A 26,925-nucleotide genomic window follows, 5' to 3' on the forward strand; every position below is an offset into this window, starting at 1 on the left:
CTGAGCATGTTGTGGGTGAGCAAAAGTGAACTTTAGGAGACAGGAGAGGGTGAACACCCCTATACCCATTGCCAGTGGAGCGGCTTCAAGTGTTCACATCACTGAGGACCTCACATGATCCACTCACACCAAGGAAGTGGTGAAGGTCATCATTTCAAGTGGTGAAGGTCATCATCCTTAAATCGTTTTACCGTCACAAAGGACAGCATCTTTACTATCTTCATCAGCACCGGTCATGGGAACGATACCATCCTTAACCACAGAGCTCTACAGAGAGAGGTGCAAACAGCCCAACACTTTCTTTTCTCCAGTACACCTACACAACTCAGTGGGTGAGGAAAGCACAGAGGATCATCACTGACTCCTGCCACCTAAGCCATGGACTGCTCTTGCTGCTTCCATCAGTCAGACGGTATCACAGCATCCAATCCCACACTGGCAGGCTGCAAGACAGCTTCCACTTGCAGGCCATCAGATTGTTGAACTGTAACTAATAACACCGCCACATACACAACTCACTCCACCTTCCATTCACTTCACTTCATTTACATTCATACTGGACTCTGTACTGACTGAAAAACAAACTGATATCATCTCATGCACTGCTCAGAACAAACATACAGCCCACTATTCTGCACTCCTTCACAGTTCTTCACACTCCTTCACCAATTCTGTGGTGTACTACACCACGACCGCATATATGGATATTTGTACTGTGTATTGAGATTTACATGTTGACTTTGACTATAGTCTTATGTGAATACTGAAGTTTTCATTCTGTATATTGTGATCTGTATGCTTGAATTATACACTCATGCAGAGAATGTACCTGAGATTTCCAACTTCTACACTTGTGGTTACTGCAAAGTGGCAAAAAATAATACTCAAATCACTTTATGATGTGGCCACAGAACTGGCCTGCAAGTGCTGCAGTGCTGAAGAAATAGGATTCATTCTAGAAAATGGTTAAAAATGTTGAACATAAACCACTAAAATACATTTACATTAGATTCAGCAGATCCAGCTTTGTTACTGGGTTACTGAGAAAACACACTGAGGGAATGTCCATATCTTAGTTTGAATGATCTTAACAGAAATTTTCTAAAAGCTTCCTCACATAATGATAAAGAATAAAACTGTTTGAAATGGTCTAAAGGTAAAGAAAGGTCAGGCAAGACAGGCAAAGTCCCCCGATTGCAACCAACAATGCAATTTGTAAAGACTTTCCTGCTGAGAAAAATAAACAACATGTGTCAGACAACTGGGACAAGGACACACACACACACACACACACAGAGAGAGAGAGATAGAGAGAGAGAGAGAGAGAGAGAGAGAGAGAGAGAGAGAGGATGGCTGTACCAAGCATATCCAAGAGTCTTAAGACCAAATTTTATATTTTTTACTAGTTGGACGGTAAATTGGTACAAATAACCAGGACCCAAAATGTTGAGGAATTTGTGGGATGGTCTCTTACCTCTCTCTGCAGCACCAGCTCCTTAGTGAAGAGTGTGGCGTCCTCACTGAATGGCTCAGGGGTACCACCTGGCATGTTACGTGATCCTCTGGGGCACTCAATGCCTGCACACAACAGAGATCAGGAACAAACATCAAATGACAGCCAATGAAAAAAAAGATATAGCCAGAGGTGGGCAGAGTAGCCAAAAATTGTACTCAAGTAAAAGTACTGTTACTTCAGAATAATATTACTCAAGTAAAAGTAAAAAGTAGACATCCAAATAATTACTTGAATAAGAGTAAAAAAGTACTTGGTGAAAAAACTACTCAAGTACTGAGTAACTGTTGAGTAACGTCTGATTTATTTTTTAACACGACAACAATCAGACAGACAAAAATACAAAATAATCTTTAGGCAAATTATGGCTCATCCAATCAATAAAATAAATTAAAATTAATTACAAAATAGCTTAAGTTAAAATAATTCAGGTAAATTCAAGTACTTAATAAATAAAATAATAATAAATAAAAATTAAGTAACACAAGTAACACAAATTTCCAAACCTTTCTTCTTTTTTACCAGGCAGAACTAGAACGAGGCAGCCCATAAATTCTCATAAACTGTGTGTGTGTCTCCAGTGACAGAACAACAGAAGGAAACACACACACTTCATTTCTTTTGTGTTGTGATTGTTGCATATTTGATGCCTTGATGAAAGGGCAATAATAATGAAATACATCTCTACTCCTTTAATTAATTTCAGGAAGCCTCTAGTACTTTCCTTAGTTTCAGGTAAGCTAAAGCTTCTGGTTGCAAAGCTGTTTTTGTTTCTCAAAATATCTTCCTTCATGTTCATCAGAACAAAGAAATTTATACAGGTTTGTAACAACATGAGAGTGAGTAAATGATGACAGAATTTTCATTTTGAGTGAACTATCCCTTTAAATATGTGTGTGCAAGAAACGACACGTCTGACGTCATCTGTTTGTCGGCTCTTGTGGCGCTGAGTAAAATTGAGCACATAAAAAAACTCGAAACAGCTGAACTCAACAAAACTGCTGTGTTGCTAACTAACCCGTCCCGCCGCTGAGATTGAGTATGGTAACGTGACGAGACTGCACAACTACGTTTGATTGGTGAAACAGTCACGCGGTAGAGCCTTAGCGGAAGTTTCTCTATCTGTCAAAATAAACCATTAAAATTGATGCATAGAATACCAAAGAGGTAAAAAGAAAAGTAACGAAATCATTGTAGCCTAATGTAGCGGAGTAAGAGTACAGTTTCTTCTTCACAAATCTACTCAAGTAAAAGTCAAAAGTATAGTGATTTAAAACTATTCCTAGAAGTATAATTTTTTCAAAAACTTACTCAAGTAAATGTAACTCGTTACTACCCACCTCTGGATATAGCAGCTGAAGATTTAAGCAATTCTTTAAAGTTTACAAAGGCACACCTTGCAGGTCAACCTGCCCTGGCTTTAAAAGTATTTATTTATTTATTTTTACATAGACTCAAACATCACTGCAACTTTGTCTAGTCAGGTTTGCTACTTTAGCTGAATGCTACTCTAATAATATTTTTATGTTTATCCCTTTTGTATGTCCATGTTCTCTCTGTGAGCTGACTCTAGGTTCCTGATTGTTCTGCTTTCATTGTTATCCCATCTTCTTTTCTAAAGAGTCAACAACCATACTCCCAAACTGATTATGGTGTATTAGTGCCTGCTCCTTAAAGTACAGGAGCTTCAATGGTTCCAAGTTTTCTTCCAGACTGCTCCATGCTTTCTTACCTATATCTGTTCAGCAGTGCTATTGGTCTATTGGTCCAGAGTTTGTTGAGGTGCACCATTCATATGGGTCATTCACAGATGATTCTGAGTTGCCACTGCAATATCAGATTCTGCTGATTTTTTTATTTATTTATTTATTTATTTTTATGAAAGGCTCTTAAATATTACTTTTGCTAAATCCAAACATATTTCACCCTCCTGCTAACATCTTTATCTGGGAAGCTATGTGTAGGATTTAATATCTTCAGAAATATTATTCTCAGCCAAGATGAGCATGTTTTCTATCTGCATTTCTATATAAATATTCAAGTCATCACAGAAGACTTCCCCTTACAGGGTCCTCAAAATGGGAGACAAAAGAGAGTAATATTAGGGGCTTATAACTGCCACTTCACTAGACACAGTGTAGAATAGCTGTAAGAGTTTTTGCTTAAATTACTATATTTCTTATACTGGGGTCTCTTATCTGAGGTCTGAACAACAAACAGAATGCAAGATATTAACAAATTTAAGTATAAATTAGAGGTGGAGAATTTGTGGCATTTTGACCATGACAATTAAGACTGTGACCTTGACTCTAGTAGAATCATGAAATATGATTCATTAATTTTCATGTAATGTTCCAAGCTGCAATGTCCTTCAATGTTATCTTTAAACTTATCCTTATTTTTTCCTATTAGATGATACATTTTGACTGGATCCCAGTCGCATCCCATGCAGAGTCTGTTAGTATATTATTTTTATGTAAGCTGAAGAACCATTTTCTAGCAAATTAGAAAACATCTTAATTTAATTGAAATAACTAGCATTCCTGACCTGCTTTACCTTTTATTAAGTAGTTAATGTTCTACATCCAAGTGGACAAACCGTTTTCTTCAAGTGGCCTACATCTGAGGACATCATCTGGGTTCATTTGGTTAACATTTCATGTCAGACCTGTTCTAGCCCCTACTGGAAGCAGATGATAATGTGTTGAACAGGAAGTCTAGCACATTTATCAGACTGTTATAGACTTTGAGAATTTTCTTGCAAACTTTCAGCAACAATTAAACACCCCACATGGAAAATATCCACAGTGTTATTTCCAAATTTTTCACAGTGCTAATGTACAGTGAGATACGAGCTGTGATTCGACCTAATTTTTGTCTTGATATACGAGCAAATTTTTGAGATACGAGCATCTGAGCCGCTGCCGCCGAAACAAAGATCCCCAACAACCACATGTGCTCCGTTTCCCCGCCTCAGCTTCCCGCGTCTCACTCGGTTAAAGCCGCCTTTCCACTGCACACGACAAACGACAGTCGATAAAACGGAAATCATTAATTTCCTATGGAGAGTCACAAAGGCGCTGCGTGAGGTGCCGACCATCTGCGGATCCGTAATTTTCGAATCCGTTAAAAAATTTGAACTTGTGCGACTACACCACATCTGATATGCCGACCGGACAGGTTTTTATTAAAACGACCGGCAGATGTTAGTGAGGAAAGAGTGACAAAAAAGGCAAAAACAAGTGAAGAGAAAAGTGATGAAGTAAATTAAGCAATTTACTGTAGCAATTAAGTTCGGTTAAGTTAAGAGAATTTCAGTTCTGTCAGAATCACTTTGTCAAAAGAGAATTTATTAGATGATATGCATACAGTTAGTGTTGGCAGTATGGTTCTGTTCAGAGCGCGGAGAGCAGCGACTAGAAAATAGAATAGACACCCATATAACAGAACCACTAATCATGCTTAGTATTAGATATGCTCGCTTACACGTTTTTGGAAAGTAATAAATGAATGAATGAATAAATAAATAATTAAATAATTAGAGAGAGAGGGAGAGAGAGGAAAATATGTGGAGATTTATGACGTAAACTGGTACAAGGAACATGGGTTCCGGCTCGGTGGAGTCGGGGTTGGAGGAGGGATTTTAAATCGCAGCAGTAGCGAAGCGCTAGAGCTCCTCTATGAATGGGAATTTAAATGGTCGGGTAATACGGATGTAGTAACTGGAATGGTGCGTGTCATGGACAGCTGATTAACAGCTGATGCACGCTTGAAGACGTGGCCTGCCAGAACTAACGCGATGCTTGATTTAAGTTTGTTAATTTTAGTGAAGTTTAGTTAAGTTCCATTTAAGTGTAAAGTAGCATTAAGAGTGTACAGTAGCGAGTAAGTGAACGAAAGTGAAAGTGTACATACGAGACAAAATTCCTCCTGTTTAATCCTCCCTCAACCTCTGTGCGCATCTTCCGTAAAGTAAAACCAGTTTATTTTTTTAACTTTTTTTAACTCTTATTACTGTATGTTTTTATACAATATTTGTCATTTATAAATACAGGTACTGTACATTTTTCATATTCAAAACACAAACAAAACAACTGGAGTGGAATTTTGCGAGCTGGAACGAATTAATGGGATTTCAATTCATTTAAACGGGGAAAATTGCTTTGAGATACGAGCAATTTGAGATACGAGCAAAGTCACGGAACGAATTAAACTCGTATCTCGAGGCATCACTGTATAGCACAGATTATAACCCAACATCTATTTTACGTGAAAACTATATGGCCCTTATATTACTCAAGTTTGGAGATTTTGTCTCTTTAACCATTTTGATGACCTTTAAGATAAAAACAGGCCTTCTAAGTATTTCAATAAAAGAAAACAGGTTTGTCTGCATGTCTGCCAAATTTCATGTTGGCTGGAAATAATGCTTCTGGAGAAATTAAATCCAAAAAAGGCCTTCCTAATGAGATGGGGTTTTTTATTAAGGAAAAAACAGGGAGTAAAAAAATAACTCAGGAGAGTGAAACATAAACATAGGTTACAATACTTTTCAGAATTTGGGGGTGATTTTAGGTGAATGTCTGATTCCTGTGAGGTACAAAGCTCCCTCTTACTTATGGCAGCTCAGGTCAGCTTGTGTTCTTCACCCACCCAAAAAAAAAAAAAAAAGAATCTCTATTCTTCCTTGAAAGTCGATATGACAAGGAACCATTTGATGTATTGACCTCAGGGGGTGCATGCATGGCAGTTTTGATGGGACTTTTAAATAATTTAAGGTCACTACTGTGCTGAGAAGGGCCCACAATCTAAATAATAAGTAAATAATAAGGTATGGTAAAGACATAGAATCTGCACCAAGATTCTGGCTGAATTTGAGGTTTGTTCAGAATTTATAGACAGTCGTTCATCCTTATGATACCATCAATTTTCTGCACCAGGTATGTTTTCAATAAAAACACCTCCATAACCTGATAACCTCTGTCCACGTGCTTCACATAAGGGACAGTGTTTTGTGTTTTCGTCAAAACAGTCCTGATTATCATGGTCAAACTCTTGAATTTTGTTTTAGTTGAACAGAGTACACACGAGCAAAGGCTGATGATCATCTGCACAGTTTAAAAAAGAAATAGGATCAGACAATCTCTTTTACAGCCACATGGGCACTCCCATTTAACTCCAAATTATGACAACTGTCAATCAGAAGCTCCTAAAAGACATTATACCAATATATGTAATCTTCCACACTGTTTCATAAGACAGTCCACTTGAAAATGTAATTTTCCAACTGGAATTCTTATGTAGTCAATCTAAGATTGAATAAATAATCATTTGTTTCCAAACAACTTTAACAAACTCTGGAGAGAATTCCTTGTTATGCCAGAATGAATCGCACAGTACATCTCAGACCAGACTGTGGCCAACTGATCCTCAGAACAATTGTTTATCTGTCACAGAAGAAAGATTTGGACGTTTGTCTAATCAGAGGCTGGCCCACTGCACAGACATGTCCAACAGAAGGCCTGAATGAGACATCCATGATGTCTCCTACTACCTGGCCATCACCATGCCTAATCATCTGGTTCTACAATGTTCACATCACCCCTCCACATGGCATGAAGGCCTTTGCTGTATGGCTCAAAATGAGATCAAATCAAATTGTTGACCTTAGCTCTAAGCAGTTCAGGTGTTCACATATAACCATGTTTTAATAGCCTGGCCAGGTCTGAACAGTGAACAGCACTGTAGAATCCAAGGTTGCTTTAACAAAGTACTGAATAGTCTGATTACTTGTTAATATTTAGTAAATATCCACAATTAAAATAAATAAACAAACAAAAAACAAACAAACAAATAAATAACAAAATGAAAGGGGGTCGGAATACTTTCCAAATTCACTGTATAAGTGTTTTTTTTTTTGTCAGTCATTTTAGGTATGATGCACCAAGCTTTGCACAACTTCTCTCATGCTTGGTCAGGTTGGATGGGTACTATCAGTGGACAGTCATTTCCAGGTTTCTCCAGAGATGTTCTATAGGGTTCAAGTCAGGGCCCTGGCTGTTCCACTCACACTCATTCATAGAGTTGTCCTTAAGCTATTACTGTGTTGCCTTGGTTGAGTGATTAGTGTTGTTGTCATGTTGGAAGGTGAACCTTCAGCCCTGTCTGAGGTCCTGAGCCTTGCAACAATCCTGCCTCCGAACTTTTCAGGCAGCTCTTCAGTGGCCTTATGGCTCGGTTTTTGCTCCGATATGCACTGTCAGCTGTGAAGCCTTCTAATTAGAGGTGTGTGACTTTCCAAATCATGTCCAATCAATTTTATTTACAACTTGAATCAAGGTCTGGAAACCTCTCAGTAATGATCAAAAGATTTAGAGTCATCTGAGCTAAATTTCAAGTGTAAAGAGTCTGAATACTTATGGACAAGTAAAATGTATGTGTTTTTTTTAAATAATTGAGTATTTTTGCAAACAGAGGAAAAATCAATTTTAGAATAATATTTAGAGTAACACAATGAGTAATGTGCAAGGATAAAAGTGTTACATACACACATGCGCACACACACTATTTACATATATAATCTTACCAGCAAGCAGGAAGGTTATGAGGCATGTCTCTTTGGGCATGTAAAGTTTCAGCCTGGAGCCACTGAACACGTACTCGACTACAGCTTCAGAGCGGCCCGCTCTCTGCAAGAACGGTAGGAACTGCTTGGCTTTCTGGGTCTCCTATGGAAACACAAAAATGTTTGTCTATTTCTACCCTGGACTCATTTAGTACTGCCTAGGGACACAAGGAATAAGAAGTAAACCATGACAAACTGTACACTAGACATTGTGCACAGCATTTCATAGTTTCGCTTTGGTGTAAGCGTATCTGGAGCTTAAGGAGTTCATTGGCTAAAGACTACAATGGCAATTTACAGTATCTGACAGAAGTAAGTAAACCCCTCACATTTTTGTAAATATTTTATTATATCTTTTTACATGCTTGGCCAGTCCATCACTTTTACCCTCAGCTTCTTTAGCAAGGCAGTGGTCGTCTTGAGATGTGATTGGGGTCGTTATTTTGGTGGAATACTTTATTTTGGTGGGATACCCTGTGTCCCAGTCTCTGAAGGGAGGGGATCATGCAGTGCTTCAGTATGTCACAGTACATGTTGTCATTCATGGTTCCCTTAATAAACTGTAGCTCCCCAGTGCCGGCAGCACTCATTCAGCCCCAGACCATGACACTCCCACCACCGTGCTTGACTGTAGACAAGACACGCTTGTCTTTGTACTAGTCACCTGGTTACACACTTGTCACCATCTGCACCAAATAAGTTTAACTTGGTCTCATCAGACCACTGGACATGGTTCTAGTAATCCATGTCCTTAGTCTGCTTGTCTTCAGCAAGCTCTTCTGTTTGCAGGCTCTTGTGCATCATCTTAAGAAAAGGCTTCCTTCTGGGACGACAGCCATGCAGACCAATTTGATGCAGTGTGCGGCGTATTATCTGAGCACTGACTGGCTGAACCCCTATCCCTTCAACCTGTACTTTACATTGTAGCAAAGTGTCATTTCTTCAGTATTGTCACATGGAAAGGTATAATAAAATATTTACAAAAATGTGAATGGTGTACTCACTTCTGTCAGATACTGTAGATTAGATTAGAAAAGAGGATATAGCATTTGCTGGTTTATGCCCTCCTCTGGTTCATCTAGATTAACTAAAGAGCACTGACCCTGCAAAGTTATCAAACTTGGAAGCGTGGGCCATTAGACAACACTAACATGGGGCCGGGGTGTACTTCTAGAACACCCAACATGGGAGGAACCACTTGGTACTGCTGTTTATTGGCATGCAGGTTATGCAACAGCAGCACCTACATATTTTTAGCAATTAGGAGGCGCTTACAAGCCATCACAAACAAGTTAAATAAACATGATAAATAAACATCCTTTATGAAATAAGTTACTAAAGTTAGCTAGCAGCACACAGCAGGCAGTACAGTTTAGTCAATAAAATAAAAGCTAAATTTGTCTGTTGTAACTGTGGCTTAATGAAGATTCTAATAATGAGCATTACTTTAGCTTAGAAAGCATTAAAGGTGGGGTCTCTGTTGTTTGAGAAATGCTTCAGAAAAGAGTCGGGACGACAAACTAAACAAAAACAAAACAAACGCAGAAAGGGGCGCATCTTGTCAATATGGGCAGAGAGTGTTCAGTGCACATGAGTGACATTAGCAGAAAGCGGTTTTAACATTGACATGGAGGATAAAAACAAAGAAAGAAAGCGAAGAAAGGTTTACGATAAGGCAAGAAGTAGGACGTGTTAATATAGGATCAGCTTTCCAGCGCTGGAGAGAACTGAAGGAGCAGGAAGTTGGTGCATATTCACAGACTGGAGTTTCCTGAGTCAATAACTCCTGAGCTAAATGCTGTTACTACACAAATAACACCTCTTTTCTATCGTAGTAATGTAGAGACACAGCTACAACCGTGTTTTGTGTAGTAACAGCTCAGGAGTTATTGACTCGGGAAACTCCAATCTGTGAATATGTGGCCAACTTTACTTAAGACGCCGAGGCGCTTTTTTCCTTCTCGATAGGTGAGTAACGTTGGTTTTGCTTTGTTTCACAGAACTAATATATGCCTTTGTCCTTTGCATGATTATGCTTGTGTGTCATTTTTGCTTGTTTGTTTATCTGCAGTCGTATTGTTCTTCCCTTCAGCTATGATAAACATTTCTTTCCATTAGTTGCCTTGGTTACGTATGTATGTGTGGGTGAAGCTATCAATACAGGGGTGGGACCCATTTGGGTTAGGGGCGTGTTTGTTTTGGTGATTTCAAATGTCGACATTGGCTTTCAAACAACGGAGACCCCACCTTTAAATGTTTTACTATACAATACTGTTACTTAATGAGAATTGTTTTGGCTTAGTTAAATTTACTTTTGCTTAGTGAACATTGGTCCCATTTGATTAGTGAGCATTACTTATACTTTGTGAAAATGACTATTGCTTAATGAGCATTAATTTCACTTAATAAGCATTGCTTTCGCTTACTGAGCATTGCTTTAGCTTAGCGAGACCAGAAAGGAGAGTGTGGGTGGGAGGTGAAGGGAAGAGGTTCAGCAAACAGCTGATGTATACTTCTGCATATCTGTGATAATGTCATGGTCTTGCGCACAAACACACTTAATGTCATCATGTACAACATGGGGCAGTTTGCATTAACCAACCTATAACTGGCAAACCCGTTAATTAAACGGAAAGAAAGAGTTCTGTGTTTCGCTGTAAAATATTGCATAAAGCAGTACTACAGACAGGCACATCGATGTTTTGAAAAAAGTTTGAACAGAAAAAGAAACATGATCAATAGGGATGCTGTAGGGGTGTCCCAGTCTACAACCCTGCTTTAGGAAAATGTAAGGATCACATGGTTTTAACCCACCGTATTAAAAAATGTCATTCTGGTGATTGCACTGACTGGACATTTTTAAAAAGAAAACTACCTCGGTATGACCATTATTACGCAGACAGTTCAATGCCAATTGTTATGTTGTTTTACTCTTTGAACGTTATTAATTACCCAGCAAGTTTTTTAATTACTTCATAAAAGCAAGGTTATTCAGTGATACAGTGATGTTCACCTCTCCCACATTATAAACTGTACACAAGTCTGTAAATAGGAATTTAATGCTAAAATGCTGAAAATTAAATAAATGGATTGTTAGTTCTCAATGTGTAAGTAAGTAATGATAATACACATTGTATAAGTGTAAGCTTTTGTGATTATTGTAATATATAATTCTAATATATTACTAGAATATATATTAGAAGTAATAGAATTTTGAGTCTTTGCGCATTCTGGAAGTGTGAGCACACTGTGGAAAGTGAAAATGGTATATATAATTTCCGTTATTACTTGCTCATCATCCGAAGTCTGACAGCTAGTGGTTTTATAGAGAAGTACGCAGCTGCTGAAAGACTGGGTATGCCAGCTTAATTTAAGTGAAACCGCTTCCTGTGAGACAGCCTGGGCCGAAGAGAGCCACCCACTCCAGCTGGAAATATCCCACAGCTGTGACACTCATTGCAGAGAGAAAATGAAGAGGGGGAAGGACTATTATTAAAAAAAATAAAAAATGTATGGAAAAGTGCTATACTGGGATTTAAAAAATATATATGAGAACCAAGCAGAACCACGGCAAAAAAAAGGCTAATATTGAGCTCTGTGTGTTGATCATTAGGAACCCAGAATATTAGTCATCTAATGTCCCCACATAAAGCAGTGCACAGAATACAGTCATTTAGTTTGTTAAAAACATGAGCAGCTTCTTGTAAAATGCTAACAGACAGACAGGGCAGGCGGAAAGTCAGGCAACATTTAAGAGAAAAAGAAACAGTAACAGACCGTTAGATGAAACTAAATGAAGGTTTTCCATGAAGTGGGATCTTTTCTCAGTATAGAATTAAACAACTTCACTGGGCCAAGTAAATTTTTATCTTAATTTGATGGTCAACCCAATCAAAATTCACAGCCAGTGTGGCACTGGCCTATGGGACATCTGAACAATAACTGTACAATCAGAGATTATTAATGAGGCAGGCTATATTTATTTCTTCACTTTAATGTTTTCGGTAATAAACAAGTCCTGTCATAAATCCATTCCAATCAGAGGACACTGAAATACACTTACCCCAGAGATGTCAGCAACTCTGTGAATGGGGACCTCCTTCTTGCTGTGGAGTCCTTTCCCATTCTTTATGGCCCTGCAATGATCCAAGTAAGCAGTGTAATGACTACTAATGAAGACTGTTATATCGGGTCAATATGAGAAATGACTAAAGAATTCGTTTAAACATTAAGCACTTAAACACCGTAGGCATGGATTGAAAAATCAAGACAAGTAGACACAGGCTCTCACTGACTGTGCACACTGAAAGGAGAAATGTTCTTCATTCTTGATCACTAAATACATACATACATACATACATACATACATATATACATACATTATTTATATATATATATATATATATATATATATATATATATATATATATATATATATATATTCAGAAATAAAAACGTGACCTTTGATTCTACTTTTTCCCAATGCACACTAAATAAAGCTTAAGAAAATAAAAGAAGTACAAACATACAGAAAAGAGTGAAAGGGTAAATGTATATCAGCTGGCTGAAAAGACTTGGCATCCTATTACTTTTAAAGTGTACTGAGCCTAGTTCTAGGCTGTAGTGATATGTCTGCTCTTACCGTGCTTCTGCAGCCAGTAACTCATCGTAATGTGAAGATCTCTGATCATCATCCTGACGATATCTGATTACTGTAGCAAGTCCTTTACTGACCAGAGCCTCAGCAATATTACTATATAGACAATGAAAGAAAAAAAAATTATTTTCCTATTCAAGTGGGCAGGTTTAAATGTTTAAACTAAAATATAATATGATGAAATGGTTTTACCAAACAGAGCAAAATAATGCAGGCAACTCATACTTCAAGAATTATTTTCATGTTGGACTGAGAATCATGGCTTTGCGAACCGAAGCAAAAATTTAGACTAACACAATGCATACTCTTAACATTCATTTCATCCTTTGTCTAAATTAACAAAATTAAACTTACTCTTCATGTTTTACATTTTTTGTTGTCTTCGTTGAATATTTGTGCAATGATTGAGAACATAAAGCCAGGCAGAACTGCTAAAGATTTAGGTGCACAGAACCATGTAATAAAGTTTTAATATAATTTAAATATAAGAGCTGAAGAAGAAAAATACAAAATAATATGATTGCATACAAACTACCTTCCTGGCCTTGGGTGTATTTTAACATGGCCTCTGTGCTACGGCATGCTGCATCAGTTCACCCTCAAGTGTATATAACAACCTCACACTTCTATGCCACCACACTACATACACTGGGGCGTGTGTGTGTGTGTGTGCACACGTGTGTGTGTGTTGCAAGCTCATTTGCTTTCTTTGACTTCCCACATATTCTTAACATTTAAACTGAGATTTTACTAAATCTCCACAGAATCTATAATGACATACTATAAATAATTATGGTTCCTTCTTCAAATCACTGACTCTTCAAGATTAAGTAACCTGTAGTTGTTCTTACATTCCTCCAATGGTCACAGTGGCACAGGTGCGTTCTGGGAAGGAAGGAATGGGTGCCGTTTCTGTGCTTGTGGTTGCAGCTCTGATGTAATCGACAGTGACGTTGACCTGAGAACACACAAAAATCACATAACCTCCAAATATAAACATTATAGCAAGCATCCATACACCTATTATGTTATTAATAAACTCTACAAACATTCAGACCACTGAAAACTTCTGCACAGAGAGAGAAACAGAAATATTCAACTGCTTCATTATCACAAACTAAATCTGAGAGAAATACGCACAAATACACAAATAAATATAAAAAATAAATAAAACAAATATTGTTCCAATTTCCCTGTGAATGACTATAAATTAACTAAATGGCTGGTATATTTATTTAAACTAAATTAATTAAACAACACCCTGGATAATGGATAGAGCCTGTGGGCTACTTTTTTCAAGGTCAATCTCAGTCAAAGTAAATTACATCTAGCTAAGCTGCAGATCTCTGCAGAGCAACACAAATCATACATTGAAACAGTTCAGGATCAGAGAGACAGAGGGGGAAGGGACGGTTGACGGACACCATCTACACCAAGCACTTCATAAAGAGACACTCTCATTCAACCAAAACCACGGACACTCTGGGGCACCTGAAGATACCCAACAACCAAGAAGTCCCAGGCCTGAACACAAACATTATTATCCAAACAACAAACCATTCTTCATTTTATTTTAAAGCACTAGTGCGCACAGTTTCTGTGTCAGATTCCATGTCTCTCTCTCTCTCTCTCTCTCTCTCTTTCTCTCTCTCTCTCAGAGACCATAATTTGTTTAGGCAGTGAACAATTGGCCTCCTGGTTTTCCTTTTTACACTGTGCAAGCATACAGGTGTTCAGACAGAAGACACACTGGCACCAATTATTCTGATGCCTGCTCATCTCACTCTCCTGCAGTCCTCTACTGTCACAACAGATTTATTACATACAAACGATTACAATTAAACCAAAAATGCTCTGTAGACACTTGTTCTCTAACAAACAGTGTAGTTGATCTTCCAATCTCAATATACAAAACATTTTGGCACCAAAATATTTTGTCTCTCTCAATCTCACTTAAAAAACAAGAAGGGTGCTCTGAGCCCCCAGGTGGAGGAAGCCAGATTGCGAACTTCTCATAGAGCAAAAGGGGAAGAAAGGCAACAAAATAAATGAAGAGATGAGTGAAGAAGAGAGAAAGAGCAGCCACTGAAAAAGCTGACCGTAAATGTCCACCTACAAGTTAATCTTTCAACACAGCAATTTTTGGAGATCCATTTATTCTCATTATACCAAATAAAGGAAATTCATGAGAAACCAAGAAATACCCAGAGGCACCTGGCAGAAAGACCCAGTGCCATTCTATTGAGGAGATTTGACACTCCTAATAGCACTGCAACTTTGTCAACATAGCTCTTTGCAGGAGCCAAAGTATTACTGTTTAACTTGGTCTGTTAGATCAGTTTACAAAAGAACAAGACATGGCTTGCTACAGTACTACGTTTTTGGTACAAGTTCTATAAAGCACGTCTGGTGAAGAGCCTCGGGTGCTTGTTAGAAACTGTTCACCTTCACCTGAGGCTCGACCGTCATTTCAGCCCAACCACAAACTGTCAATCATAAAACTGTCATAATCAAATAACTAACTCGCATAAAAAGATTTAAGACAAGGAAAAATATTGGTGAAAATATCAAGATTCAACTGAACTTACAGAATGACTTGATAAAAATGACAAAACCCTACTCCAGAAAAGAATCTGAGTTGCTCATAGAAGGCTTGTGTTCCATTCACCAACAAGGTTAACAAAAATTATACAAAATAAAAATCCTTGTTTTATTGAGTCAGTCATTACTTTTACATTTGTGTGTTGGTATGGATCGCTTAATCTGAAAAATAGAAATAGACTCCAGGGTATTGTTAAAGTGTGTGGTAAGATTGTCGGCACCAACCTGATTGATTTAAACAGTTTACATAAAGCAAGGACTCTGAGGAAGGCCGAAATAATGTTGAGATTCCAGCCATCCCTTGCAGAATCTTTTTATGTTGTTACCTTCTTCACGTAGATATTCTTTACCGCTTTGCAGGACAAATAGATTTAAAAATTCTTTCGTACCAGTTGCTATTGGGTTTTTAAATACTTAATACATTTTTTTTTCTCCTCTGTACTGTTTGTTGTTGTGTGTTTGGGATTGTATGGATTCTGCTGGCTGTGAAACAAATTGCCCCTCGGGATAATAAAGTTGACCTAACCTAACCTAAATCTGTTAATATTTTGTCATGTTCAATGATAATGTGATCCCATGTAAAATGTTGCTCCATTTGTTTAAATTTGTTCATTTATTATCTGTACATTTATTTAAATTAATTATAAAAAAATCCCTTCGACGGACTTGTCATACAGGATAATGCCATTATGGCCATTTAGTGGGTATGGACTTCTGAGCTGCTTTTTCATATTAGCAAGACAGGTTAAACCAATACTCATCAATTCAAAACATATGTGCATTTAAGAGTAGGGCTGATTCCTGTACTGCATACTGCAGACAATAATCTAATGCATGTTGGGTGGATATACTGAGGAGATGCTGAAATATTTTATGGATTAAATTGAGCTGCTGGGGTTGCACAAGGCTGTAATTCTCTGAAGCTCAGCCAGAATGACCCACTTCATATTACTGGAGTGCTATCCAACAAACGCTTGCATTACACTCACACACACATACAGAAGCCACTATAAGAGGACAGAACTGTCTGAATGAAGTCTTTTCTGATAAGTAGCTTAATGGACTTTTCTATTTCCTTTAAATTTTTTTGGATTTCTGCATAGATTTTACTTGAAATGTGAACATAAAACTAGTTAAAGAGAAGCCATTTAAACAAATGACACAAAAACATTAGATTTGTAAAATGTATTTAGACTCCACTAGGTTTTGGGGGAGTTTTCCTTTTTACAGAACTGTTTCAACTCAGTGATGTTAGTGAGCTTTCTCTTTATAGGTCATTCCACAAAATTTATATTGAGTTAAGGTCTGGAAAAAGACTTAATTTTCTCTGCTTAAACAGAATTCTTTTTAGTCTTACATTTGTATTTAAGCTTGCTCTCTTGCACAATGACCAACTTACATTTAACCTTCAGTTCATAGATGGATTCCTTGACATAGTCCTGTAGAATTTGCTGGTGCATCCCAGAACTCACAGGTCCATCAATAATAGCAAGTCAAATTGGACCCAAGGCAGCAAAGAAACCACGATCTCTTATACTGCCACCCTCATGCTTCACTTCTGGGATCAGGGACTTATGCTGAAGTGCAGTTTTTGTGTTTGGTTTTTGCTGAAAAGAACACTTTAAATGTAAAACAAAAAGTTATTTTGTCTATTTTTCATCTGCCCACAGAAAATTCTTCCAACAGGCTTCAAGGTCTGAGTAAACTCCAGGGCAGCAGTGTTCTTTTTGGAGAGCAGTGGCTTCCTCCTTGCTAACCAGTCATGTATACCAATCTTCTTCATTGTTCGCCAGATAGAGGGCTCATACACTGACATTACTCAATGAAAGAGTGGCCTGAAGGCCCCTAGATGTTTCCCCGGAGTTCTTGGACTAATTACTTTCCATATTGCTTGCTGTGCCCTTGGAATGATTCTTGGTGAATGACCGCTGCTTGGGAGAGTAACAGTGGTGCTAAATTTCCTCGTTATATATCACAGTGGACTGGCGTAGGCTTAAAGGTAACTCTTTTTCTGAGGACTTCAACAACCCATTTAAATTGACAGAAAAAACTACAGGCTCACATACTTTTTCTAACAAAGATATTAAATATGATAGAAATTGTGTGTCATTTGTTTCATTAGGATTTCTTGATCTACTTTTTGAGCTTGCAATTATTAGTAATTAGTAATTTCAGCTTAACTTTATGCAGAATAAACTGCATAGAAAACGTTTGGAACAAGCATAGCACAGTCACTAACGTCATATCTGACCAAAGCTCACCCATGTGAAATAGTCAGTTTCGCATATTGTTAATTTATTTGAGCAACAATAGTTCAGAGAGCTCAGAGCTTGAGGGCATTGGAGTTTATCGGATTTTGTCACTGCTGTTACCAAGGCAGCAAGAGAGACATAAGTGTCTCTCACATTGCAGTCAAATGCCCTTGGCATACACGTACTTCAGTGTCCTAGCAACAACAAAATGAATCAAACAGAACATAAAACTGCATGTGTTTACTGTGTAATGTCAGTGGTAAACTCAAATGTGGACTAAATAAGCCTTTAGAAGGTGTTTTGGTAACAGATTGTAGCAGGAGGGGTCATGGTGTAAAGTCTACAGCAGCAGTGTTTGAGGATGAGCTCATTAACATGGCACACCTATCTGTGCTGTGTATATTACCAAACTGCTCAGTAAACTGAGAGTGAATGTGAGCTGAAAGAGCCAAGATGACTGCAACAGCTGAAGAGCGAGATTTAGTTGAATAGGAGATTTTTCCCCTGCTCTCCGTTTTTCATTTCTGTGCTGCAGTTTGAGCGTAATAACAAATAAATCAACCCACGAACAGGTTCAACCTGCCCAGCTGGCTTACTGAGTAGAGCACCCTTGAAATAACCATCCACTAACAACTGCAATACAGTTTCTAATTTACACTTCACACATTCGGATTTAAGACTGGCATAGTAAAACCTGGACAATGTTAGCAGAAGACACACAGTTTAGGTCAGACTTAATGAAGAACTACATGTACACTAATGATTCACTCCCCCCTATGAGGGGTATATTGGGAGAGTCATTTAAAATTCTACCTAAACCATCTATTTGAGTGATTTAAAGGTCATGAATTCCCATTAAATTAGTAGAACAGCTCTGCCACATTATGTACATATTCCTGTAAAATGTCCTCATTTAAATGCTCTTGCCATACATAATGGCATAAAAATTATTTATATTTGTGCCTTACAGCCAGTTCTTATATTTAATGGCCCTACAGTCAGAAATCATGTGCTTATACGTTTTAATTCCCAAGCCATAAACCTGATAGAGCCCTAATTAAATTATAATGTAGGCTTCAAGGTTACAAACACACACGTTCCATCACTTCCTGCCAATCACTGCACAGATACATGCATGGCCAGGTACTCGAAAATTAATCTGCTGGTGTACTGGATCATGAACAGCAAACATTTCTACATCCTTTTTCAGGTTTAACAGAAATGGCATCCATTTTCAACCAAAAGAAGCAGTCATTAATCAATTCTTACTTAACTCACCCTTTCTTTCTCTCCTTTCTGTCTTTGTCTACTGATTATTGGCCTGATGATACTGATTAAAGGACATTGAGCTGTTTTTGAACCACAGAGCTGGCCACTCCAATGCTGGTAAAATAGCCAAGAGATAACTAAGCAACAGCAATTATTGGACTCTGTTTCAAGCTTTGCTATTTATGCCACTCAAAGCTGAAAGCACACTGAACACACACATGCTCACAAACTCACAGAAGCTATGGTGAGATTTTTTTTTTAATAAAACTCTGTGTTCTATAAAATATTCTATAAAGGCTCTGGTATATCACCATATACACTTTCCTCTTCAACTAAGGTGAATGTCAAAAGCAAATATATGAGATCTACAGTGCACAGGCTGATTTGTATGTCCACTGTAAACACCCAAAATATAACTGCGTAATCCCAAATTCTAATTTCCTCATCAGTAACAACAGATTACTGTTTCTAATGTAAAGAGTTATCAATAAACTCTAACCCCATCAGAAGCTAATGGGCCATCTTGATTCCAGTCTTTTAAATCAGACATTGTTTATTACACCTCTAACAGTAGCAAGTAGGTAAAACTATTGATGTGGATTTGTAGCCTCAGAGTATGATTTCATTCAGTAACAGAAGGCTGTTCTAGTGTAACAACACAGAGGCCTCTTTTCTCCTGGGTAGAATTTCACACCATAGTGAAGCCACTGGGGCATCAGCACTGTTAGCTGTAGCTACTGCACCACAGCGCTGTGCACAAAACACTTTACACACGGCCCTGAAACACTGTTAAACAGCAAAAAAACAAATCAACTGATACATTTCTGGGTTAGATAACCAGATGCTAAAAAAGCTTTGATGTCATTTAACTTTGAGTTTTTGGGACTGATAGAAGAGGATGAGCCATGCTCACATCTACAACACTGCTGAATAAATATCACACAAAAATATCTCACATGGTTTTAAGGAGAAAAGACAAAACATCCTAAAATAGTGGAATTTTAAGTCAAAGTGTAAAAGTAGGACACAAAGAAGGTTCTAAACAGTTTATACAGACAAAACAACACTGAAAATGCACAAACACCATATTCATCAAAGGGACTGAAAATTTCACCTATTCAGTTATAAAATGTGTAGTTTAACGAGGCCGGTTTAATATTTGATTTATAATACTAATGAAGATGGCATAATTTAGTGCATAAGTTTTCCCAAATGAATAATGCCATTTAGGTAAGAGATAAGTCTCTTAAAACGTTTTTTAAGTTAGGTAATAAACAAAAATGCCAAGGCTAAAATGGCAATTATTTACTGCTTAATTCAAAGGAGTACCCAACAATTAATGTATTAGGGTTTTGTAATAAAATAAAATTCTTAGGAAACTGATTCATTTACATGAGACTGGCCTTTAAATGTGTGCCTGTACACACACACAGACTTTTCAGTAGTTTCAACTAGAAAGATATCTAAAGGTCCTTCAGAGCAGGTTATAGATATCTGGAGATAAGGGACTTTTAATCCAGAGAGCCACGTTAACAAAATTAATTAAAGCAGTTCCATCCTTGTTTTTAGACATTACCTTCTTTCCAATCAGCTTCTTTCTCAGGAATTCTCTGGCCTCAAACATATAGGGGATGTCATAAAGAGGTCGGAAACGCTTGTCCTTGTCCCTATTCTTCTCCTGTGGGAAAGACAATGGGAGGAGTTTACAGGGAAAGAAAAGAAAAAAAAGCACAGCTACTCAAATTCAAGTTACACGGAAATTCAAAACACAAACTTTGCCCAAAAAAAAAGAAATGTTTTATTTTTTTCTTGCATTTTTGTTTTCAGTTGAAGTAAGAAAGTCTAATTTACAACTCTGAAGAAATAAACAGAACATTTTGGCAGAATATATTGAGGCTTTGTAGAGACAATAAAACCATAGCTAGGGTGCTATGGCTGTAACTCACACAGTAAACCAGATACACACAACCACATACATCACCTCATTCACAGGTACAAAATCCCATCAAGCCACCAACTCTGTCTGAGTGTGAATGATTAGACAGCGAGATATGTGTTGGTTGGTCAGGTCACTCGATCAGAAAAGCCATGTTATATTTACAAATACTGTAATGTATCTAAAACCAATTCTTATAGACATAAATATGGCTAATCTGAGAAACAGGGACAGAATAAAAAAGTGCAAACAAAAAAGTATCACTTGCTGCAAACAACAGCAGCTCATCTGTGTATAATGGTAGAGTGAGTGTGTGTGTGTGTGTATCACAGAATAATTGCCTCATTTGTCTTTACTGATATGGTTACTGATTGCAGCAGGATCATTTCTCCAGACAGTTGTTGCAGCTGATCAGCCAAGACTGATCAAGAATGGACCATAGCTTTAAGTTATATACAAGACACATACTCACCACCTGCTTGGTGCATAAATACAACTACTCAGTAATTCAGTAAAAAGTGAACATGCTTATACAAACAAATGGAAGAGCATTTATAGGTGATAAATCCACTAAAATAGATTTTTTACAGCGATTATAATGACGTTTGTTAGGAGGATTTCATCACATGGATCATTATGGTTTATAACTGGACACCTTGCAGAAATACAGTATGTGTAACATAAAAGAGGGAGTATTTGACTGTGAATATCAGCCAACTCCTAACACCTGGTCATCATGTCATCAATTACAAATAACTGTGAAATAGTATACACCACTTTGAAAAAAAGGATAAAATAGCATTAATGTAATATACTTTGGTGTTCAAATGCAGATTTAATTAGATATTTTTAATAAGGTATGGTTCATTATTAAAATTCCACTGATCCACTAGAGCCCATGCAGCAGAACATTCTAGGTACAAACAAATGAGTTATTGTATTAGGAACACCTGCACACCTCCACATTCATGCAGTTCCCCAAGTCAATCAGTCATGTGGCAGCAGTCTGAACATCTTCCTGTGTGTGTTGATCATGGCTGTACCATTTCCTGATAATGGCAGATCATGTTTCTGACTGACAGATGGTGGAATATATTAATCAATGAAGCTTTTATTCCACTAATGCTTTACGCTTTGCTGATTACAGCATTCTTTAAGTGTCTTATGTTATAACTAATCTCAGCAGACACTACACCCTGACTTATTGCATTAATATATGTTTAGTTTGTGTAACTGCCCAGTGGGTGAACTGCTCAAATCAAACCACTTCCTGTTGTTGGTTTTCCAACATACCAGTCATTGCGATAAATGACGATCACCAACTAATTTTCAGTGAAGTACTAATACTTAATGTTTATATTATGATAATTTATACAAATACCAAAATACATGTACATATGATCATGTTTTGGGGATTCTGAATCCTTTTGATTATTTTTATCCTTTCAAAATAATCCTGACTGTGGCATCTGTTCAGGACCGGTTTCCATGACAGTGGCCGGTGAGTGTGTGTGTAATTATTATAAAACAATTTCTACAATTTAACCAATAATAAGCAATTATAATATTTTAAGGTTTTTTAGAAGGAAAAAAAAATCTTCATTTTGTGCAATCCATTAAAGAACTAGCATCTATCCTGCATACTGGCTAGAATTAAAAAATGTTTACTTTCATCATTCCAGTCAAGATCTTTTTATAATTGTTGTGATTTGACATCTCAGATCTCACCAGATTCACTTTTGTTGAAAATGGTGCATTGAGGCTGAAAAACACCAAACTCTGCAGTGGCTTAGAAATCATAAAGCCAAAAAAAAGAAAAAAAAAAGAATAAGAAAGGTGCTCTCTACATCAGCATTTTACAAAGTACATATCTGACAGCCTAAACCCTGTGGATTTAGTACAGGACTTTGTGACAAGCACATAAGCCCAATAGACAGGCACACACACAGACACACACAGACACCATACCTCGCCTTCAATCCTGGGTGGTCGAATGCTGGACAAGTGAATTGTTTTGTATTCGCCAGAGTTCAACTTCACAATGATGGCATCTGCGTTCATAACCTGCATCACCTGCACAATGGAAAACAAAAACAAAAAAAGCATACAGAAAGAGTGAGAGATGAGTTAGAGTTCACTTGAACAACATGGAGCACAGCTTGTTGCCAGAGGAACCACTTGGATATCTAACATGAGCTGAGCCTGAAGAAGCACAAAAAACAACACAAAAAAAACAGGACACTAGTATAGAAATACTTCACCCACTCGTTACTAGATAATCTCCCTATCCTTCACCACATCTCAATTATACAGCCATTAGTTTAAATGATAATGAAAAATCAAGCAACAGAAGCACAAATGCACATTGTGAGACTGACGCAGGAACAGGAGAACAAAAAACAGCCAAACTCACTGCAGCTGAACAGCTGATATGTGAGAGAGAAAAATAAAATACACTTAACAGTTCAAAACATCCGATAAAAGATTTAAAAAATGGGAAAAAAATAAACAAAATGAACATCCTTCCTCTGTCAGTCATGAATAACTTGGAAAATGAAAAGAAAAATACAGATTTTGGACAGATGCAGAAAACAGATGAAGAAAGAAGCATGATTTAATCACTCTGATTGTAAACCCAAACTAAATGCAGATAATCTGAACTGGTTTATGTTGACGGGCAGAAGAAGATATCTTAGCTATTAAAAATAACCCCTTTACAAAAACAAGTGCGTCTCTCAATAACATGAAGCCTCATTCTGCAGACAAGGACAAACACATGCCCAGCCACGACCAGCAAGGCCACTGGCTTTATTCTCAGCACTTCTGCTTTATCTCCCATCCTTTTAAATGAACATGAAGGATGTGGAAGCTGCTATGAAATGTCTGGCTGGCACACATGATACTTAATTAGTATCTGTATATGCAAAGCACCTCACTGAATGCTGCCAGCAGAAACATGAATCTAACATCCATGACTCATTCTGCCGCTCTATGATGAGTCCCCACAGGAGAACACCACCATCTGCAGGACAAGCAATGAACTGCTAATTCATTCTATAAGTCTTTGAATTTTTGTATTTGAATCACAGCCAATTTTATATTTTTGCTAAAAGTAGAATACAATTTTTTCTGTTATTTCCTTGCCAAATAGAAACAACAGTATGTTAATCACAGTTTAAAGTGACATCATCAGACTGTACACTGTGATTACACTGTACGCTGTGAGACTCCGATCACGTCACACAGGGACACTGCCATGTCTATTTGTTTAACTGGAGGTGTCTTACACCAGCATGCTTTCCTTCCACAAAACTGGACTTAAATGGTCTTAACGGATAGATGTGAGTAAGCATGTTTTCTTCAATATTTATTTTCATATATAACATTTATTTAATTAATGGCACTAATATGAAGTGTTTCACTACAATGTGTGTGTAAATTAAATAAATATGCTGTTTAATCTTGACATAATAATCTGTGTGTAAAATCAGTAACTCATCACTAGTTAAGACATTTGAAGCTGACTAACCTCATGCGTATTTTTTTTTACACACAAGCTCTCTTAGGTTACGGCTGTTTTCCAAACTAGCTCATATCAATAAATGACAAATTTCTTTTGTAAATGTGCCCATGAAAAAATAAGGTCAATATGATTGTATTCAGCTTGATAAATGAGGCCTACAACAACCACAGACTCTGAAGGCAACACCAGACCATCTCAGTGTGGATTATACATAATCCTAAAGATACACAAGTCTTTATATTTCTGAGAGAGAAAAGACCAGAAGTAGCCACCCTACTGCAAAATGTTGAAAAATGTCATAAAACAATCTGAAATGCTACCTTTGATAATATAATTTCCCATTAGCATTTGACATGAGTCAGTACAAGTGAAGGGCATGGCTTATTTGATTGATGCGCTGTCAAAACGACTCGGGGATAATCATGCCCTTCAAATATATTCAATCATGCCAAGTTGCTAGTGTTTGTAACGAGAAACAAAGGGTACAATAAGAAAGTAGAGGTAATGAGTTCAGCAGGTTATGTTTCTACCGCAGCAGAACTGATTACAAAAGCATGAAGTTATTTTTAAAATATAACATACACAGCACTGCAGTGTCACGGCAGACAGAGAGAGCATTCATAATACTTCAAGGTTGGATCTTATTAATAACTAAAGAAAGCAATTCTTGATTACCAGAACAAAAATGCATGACTGAACACACAAACCTCTGGACATCCTTCATATTACACTGTTCCCATGGCAAAAAGCTGTTTTTCAAAAATGTACAAGCTCACCACCAATGATTCTAGTTTACATAATCACACCACCACCACCTTGATGTCTCCCTCTTTCTCCCTCAAAGCACAAAGTCTAATTTCTGACACAACCCTAAATCCATCCAGCAGATGCATGATCAGTGGCTCAGGACTACTCACTTGATTTAAATAAAGCTTGGATCCAACTTCATGTAGTTCTGGGCCCATTCAATACGCTTCACTATTCGAACTTGAAACTATTTGATTAATTCCAAAGCACAGCACAATTGTAGGAAAAGTCTGCTTATATAGAGCAATCAGCAACAGTTATCTATACCAACTAAATTATAGCACCTGAAACAGAATGCATCATGATAAAGCCTTCTGTCTTACACATAATGTGGTGTAAACCATCATCAGTGTGTTTTTCAGGGACGTTAGTTGGTGTTAGAGTTAGTTACTCACTCTGGCACCAACAGCTTGGTCATATGACTATTCAGTATTCAGTGTTTAGAGGAAATATGATGCATAAACCATTATTCATCCTTTCAGTTGTCAAAGCTTCAGTGGGTTTCAATCAGATGGCATGATTAGCAGTAAGTGAAGTGAGCAGGTCTGACCGGTTACAGATACAGTCAAGTTTATGAGTCAGCTGTAGCTCTGTGCATCTTACAACCAAGTTCTCCTCCATGACCCATCACTGCTTTCAGGCTGGTGCTGAGCTCAGGACAGAGCATCCATCACCAGGAAGGTGACCGATATAGCAAACCTACTGAGATTTAGCTAAATTGAATTTGCAAGAAAAAGCATGCTTCACTTATTTATATTCTCAAACACAGAAAATATAGCCACAGTGACCAAGCTGTCAGTGAAGCTGTTTTTTCCACAGTGACATTCAAGACACCATTAGAGCAAAAAAAAAAAAAAAAAAAATTGTATACATCTGTATCTATCTAATATATCTATATATGTATATCTATACATCTATATATATAGAAATATACATTTTTAAATCACTGCAGAGGAACAAAATAGAAGTCTTCATGACGTTGCAGCACTACCACAAATTACAACATAAAATTACTATGAACTCACCTTTGCCACAAATTGTCTGTCTTTCTGGTCCAGATTGGCAGTGGGAGCAACATAATCTTTCCAGATCCTTACTTTGCGCTCCTTAGCAGAGCTGCACAACACAGAAACACAGATAAATCCATGACTTAAGTTCATCTCAAGCAAACCAGCCTCTTGTCTGATACTACCAGCAATTAAGTTCATCATTTAATTCATCAATTCATTTAACATGTTCTAGCTATAGGAAAGCAGAATTTGGTCTACATTTCTAATAAGAGTCTGACTGGGGGATCAGAGGAATTGAAGTGGAATAAAACATGTTCAAAACCCTTCATTCAGGCTGGTATTTGTTGGTCTAATAAACTAATTGTCTGATATAACGAGTATAATCTCACTTAGGTGTATTAGATCTACTCAGCTGACCTGATCTCAACAATACGCTATTGGGAGTCATGCTTTGTTCTACTAGTTACAGGTAGCCAATGAAGCAACACAGGACAGACTGTTTTTAAGGTGACAGGCCACCAAATGTATTATCTTTGCTTCCATTGTTCTTACTGCCTTAGAGTTGACATGCCCATAAATGGCTAATTTCACTGTTTGATGATTTTTAAAATCAATAATCATATATAGTAACATTGATGCAACTAGCCTGTCATAAGTGAGTTAGCATGCTAGTGCCTGCAGGTTCCTGGCTTCATGCAAATATAGTCTGCCATTTAAGATTAGCAAAATGCA

The 26,925-nt window shown here is 37.4% G+C and overlaps 1 protein-coding gene across 1 annotated transcript in view; it reads right to left on the minus strand.

The window, feature by feature from the left end:
- snd1 (staphylococcal nuclease and tudor domain containing 1) overlaps positions 1 to 26,925 on the minus strand; it is a 68,294-nt gene that overhangs the window by 30,020 nt on the left and 11,349 nt on the right. The window contains exons 9-16 of the mRNA XM_060889359.1: positions 26,209 to 26,299; positions 22,822 to 22,926; positions 20,494 to 20,595; positions 13,647 to 13,753; positions 12,781 to 12,891; positions 12,202 to 12,274; positions 8,100 to 8,241; positions 1,475 to 1,578 (exon numbers count right to left, since the gene is read on the minus strand). Coding sequence (XP_060745342.1) covers positions 1,475 to 1,578; positions 8,100 to 8,241; positions 12,202 to 12,274; positions 12,781 to 12,891; positions 13,647 to 13,753; positions 20,494 to 20,595; positions 22,822 to 22,926; positions 26,209 to 26,299 — 835 coding nt within the window. The remainder of the gene's footprint in view (positions 1 to 1,474; positions 1,579 to 8,099; positions 8,242 to 12,201; positions 12,275 to 12,780; positions 12,892 to 13,646; positions 13,754 to 20,493; positions 20,596 to 22,821; positions 22,927 to 26,208; positions 26,300 to 26,925) is intronic.

Source organism: Tachysurus vachellii, chromosome 16 (assembly GCF_030014155.1).
Source record: "Tachysurus vachellii isolate PV-2020 chromosome 16, HZAU_Pvac_v1, whole genome shotgun sequence".
In the NCBI taxonomy this organism is placed as follows: domain Eukaryota; kingdom Metazoa; phylum Chordata; class Actinopteri; order Siluriformes; family Bagridae; genus Tachysurus; species Tachysurus vachellii.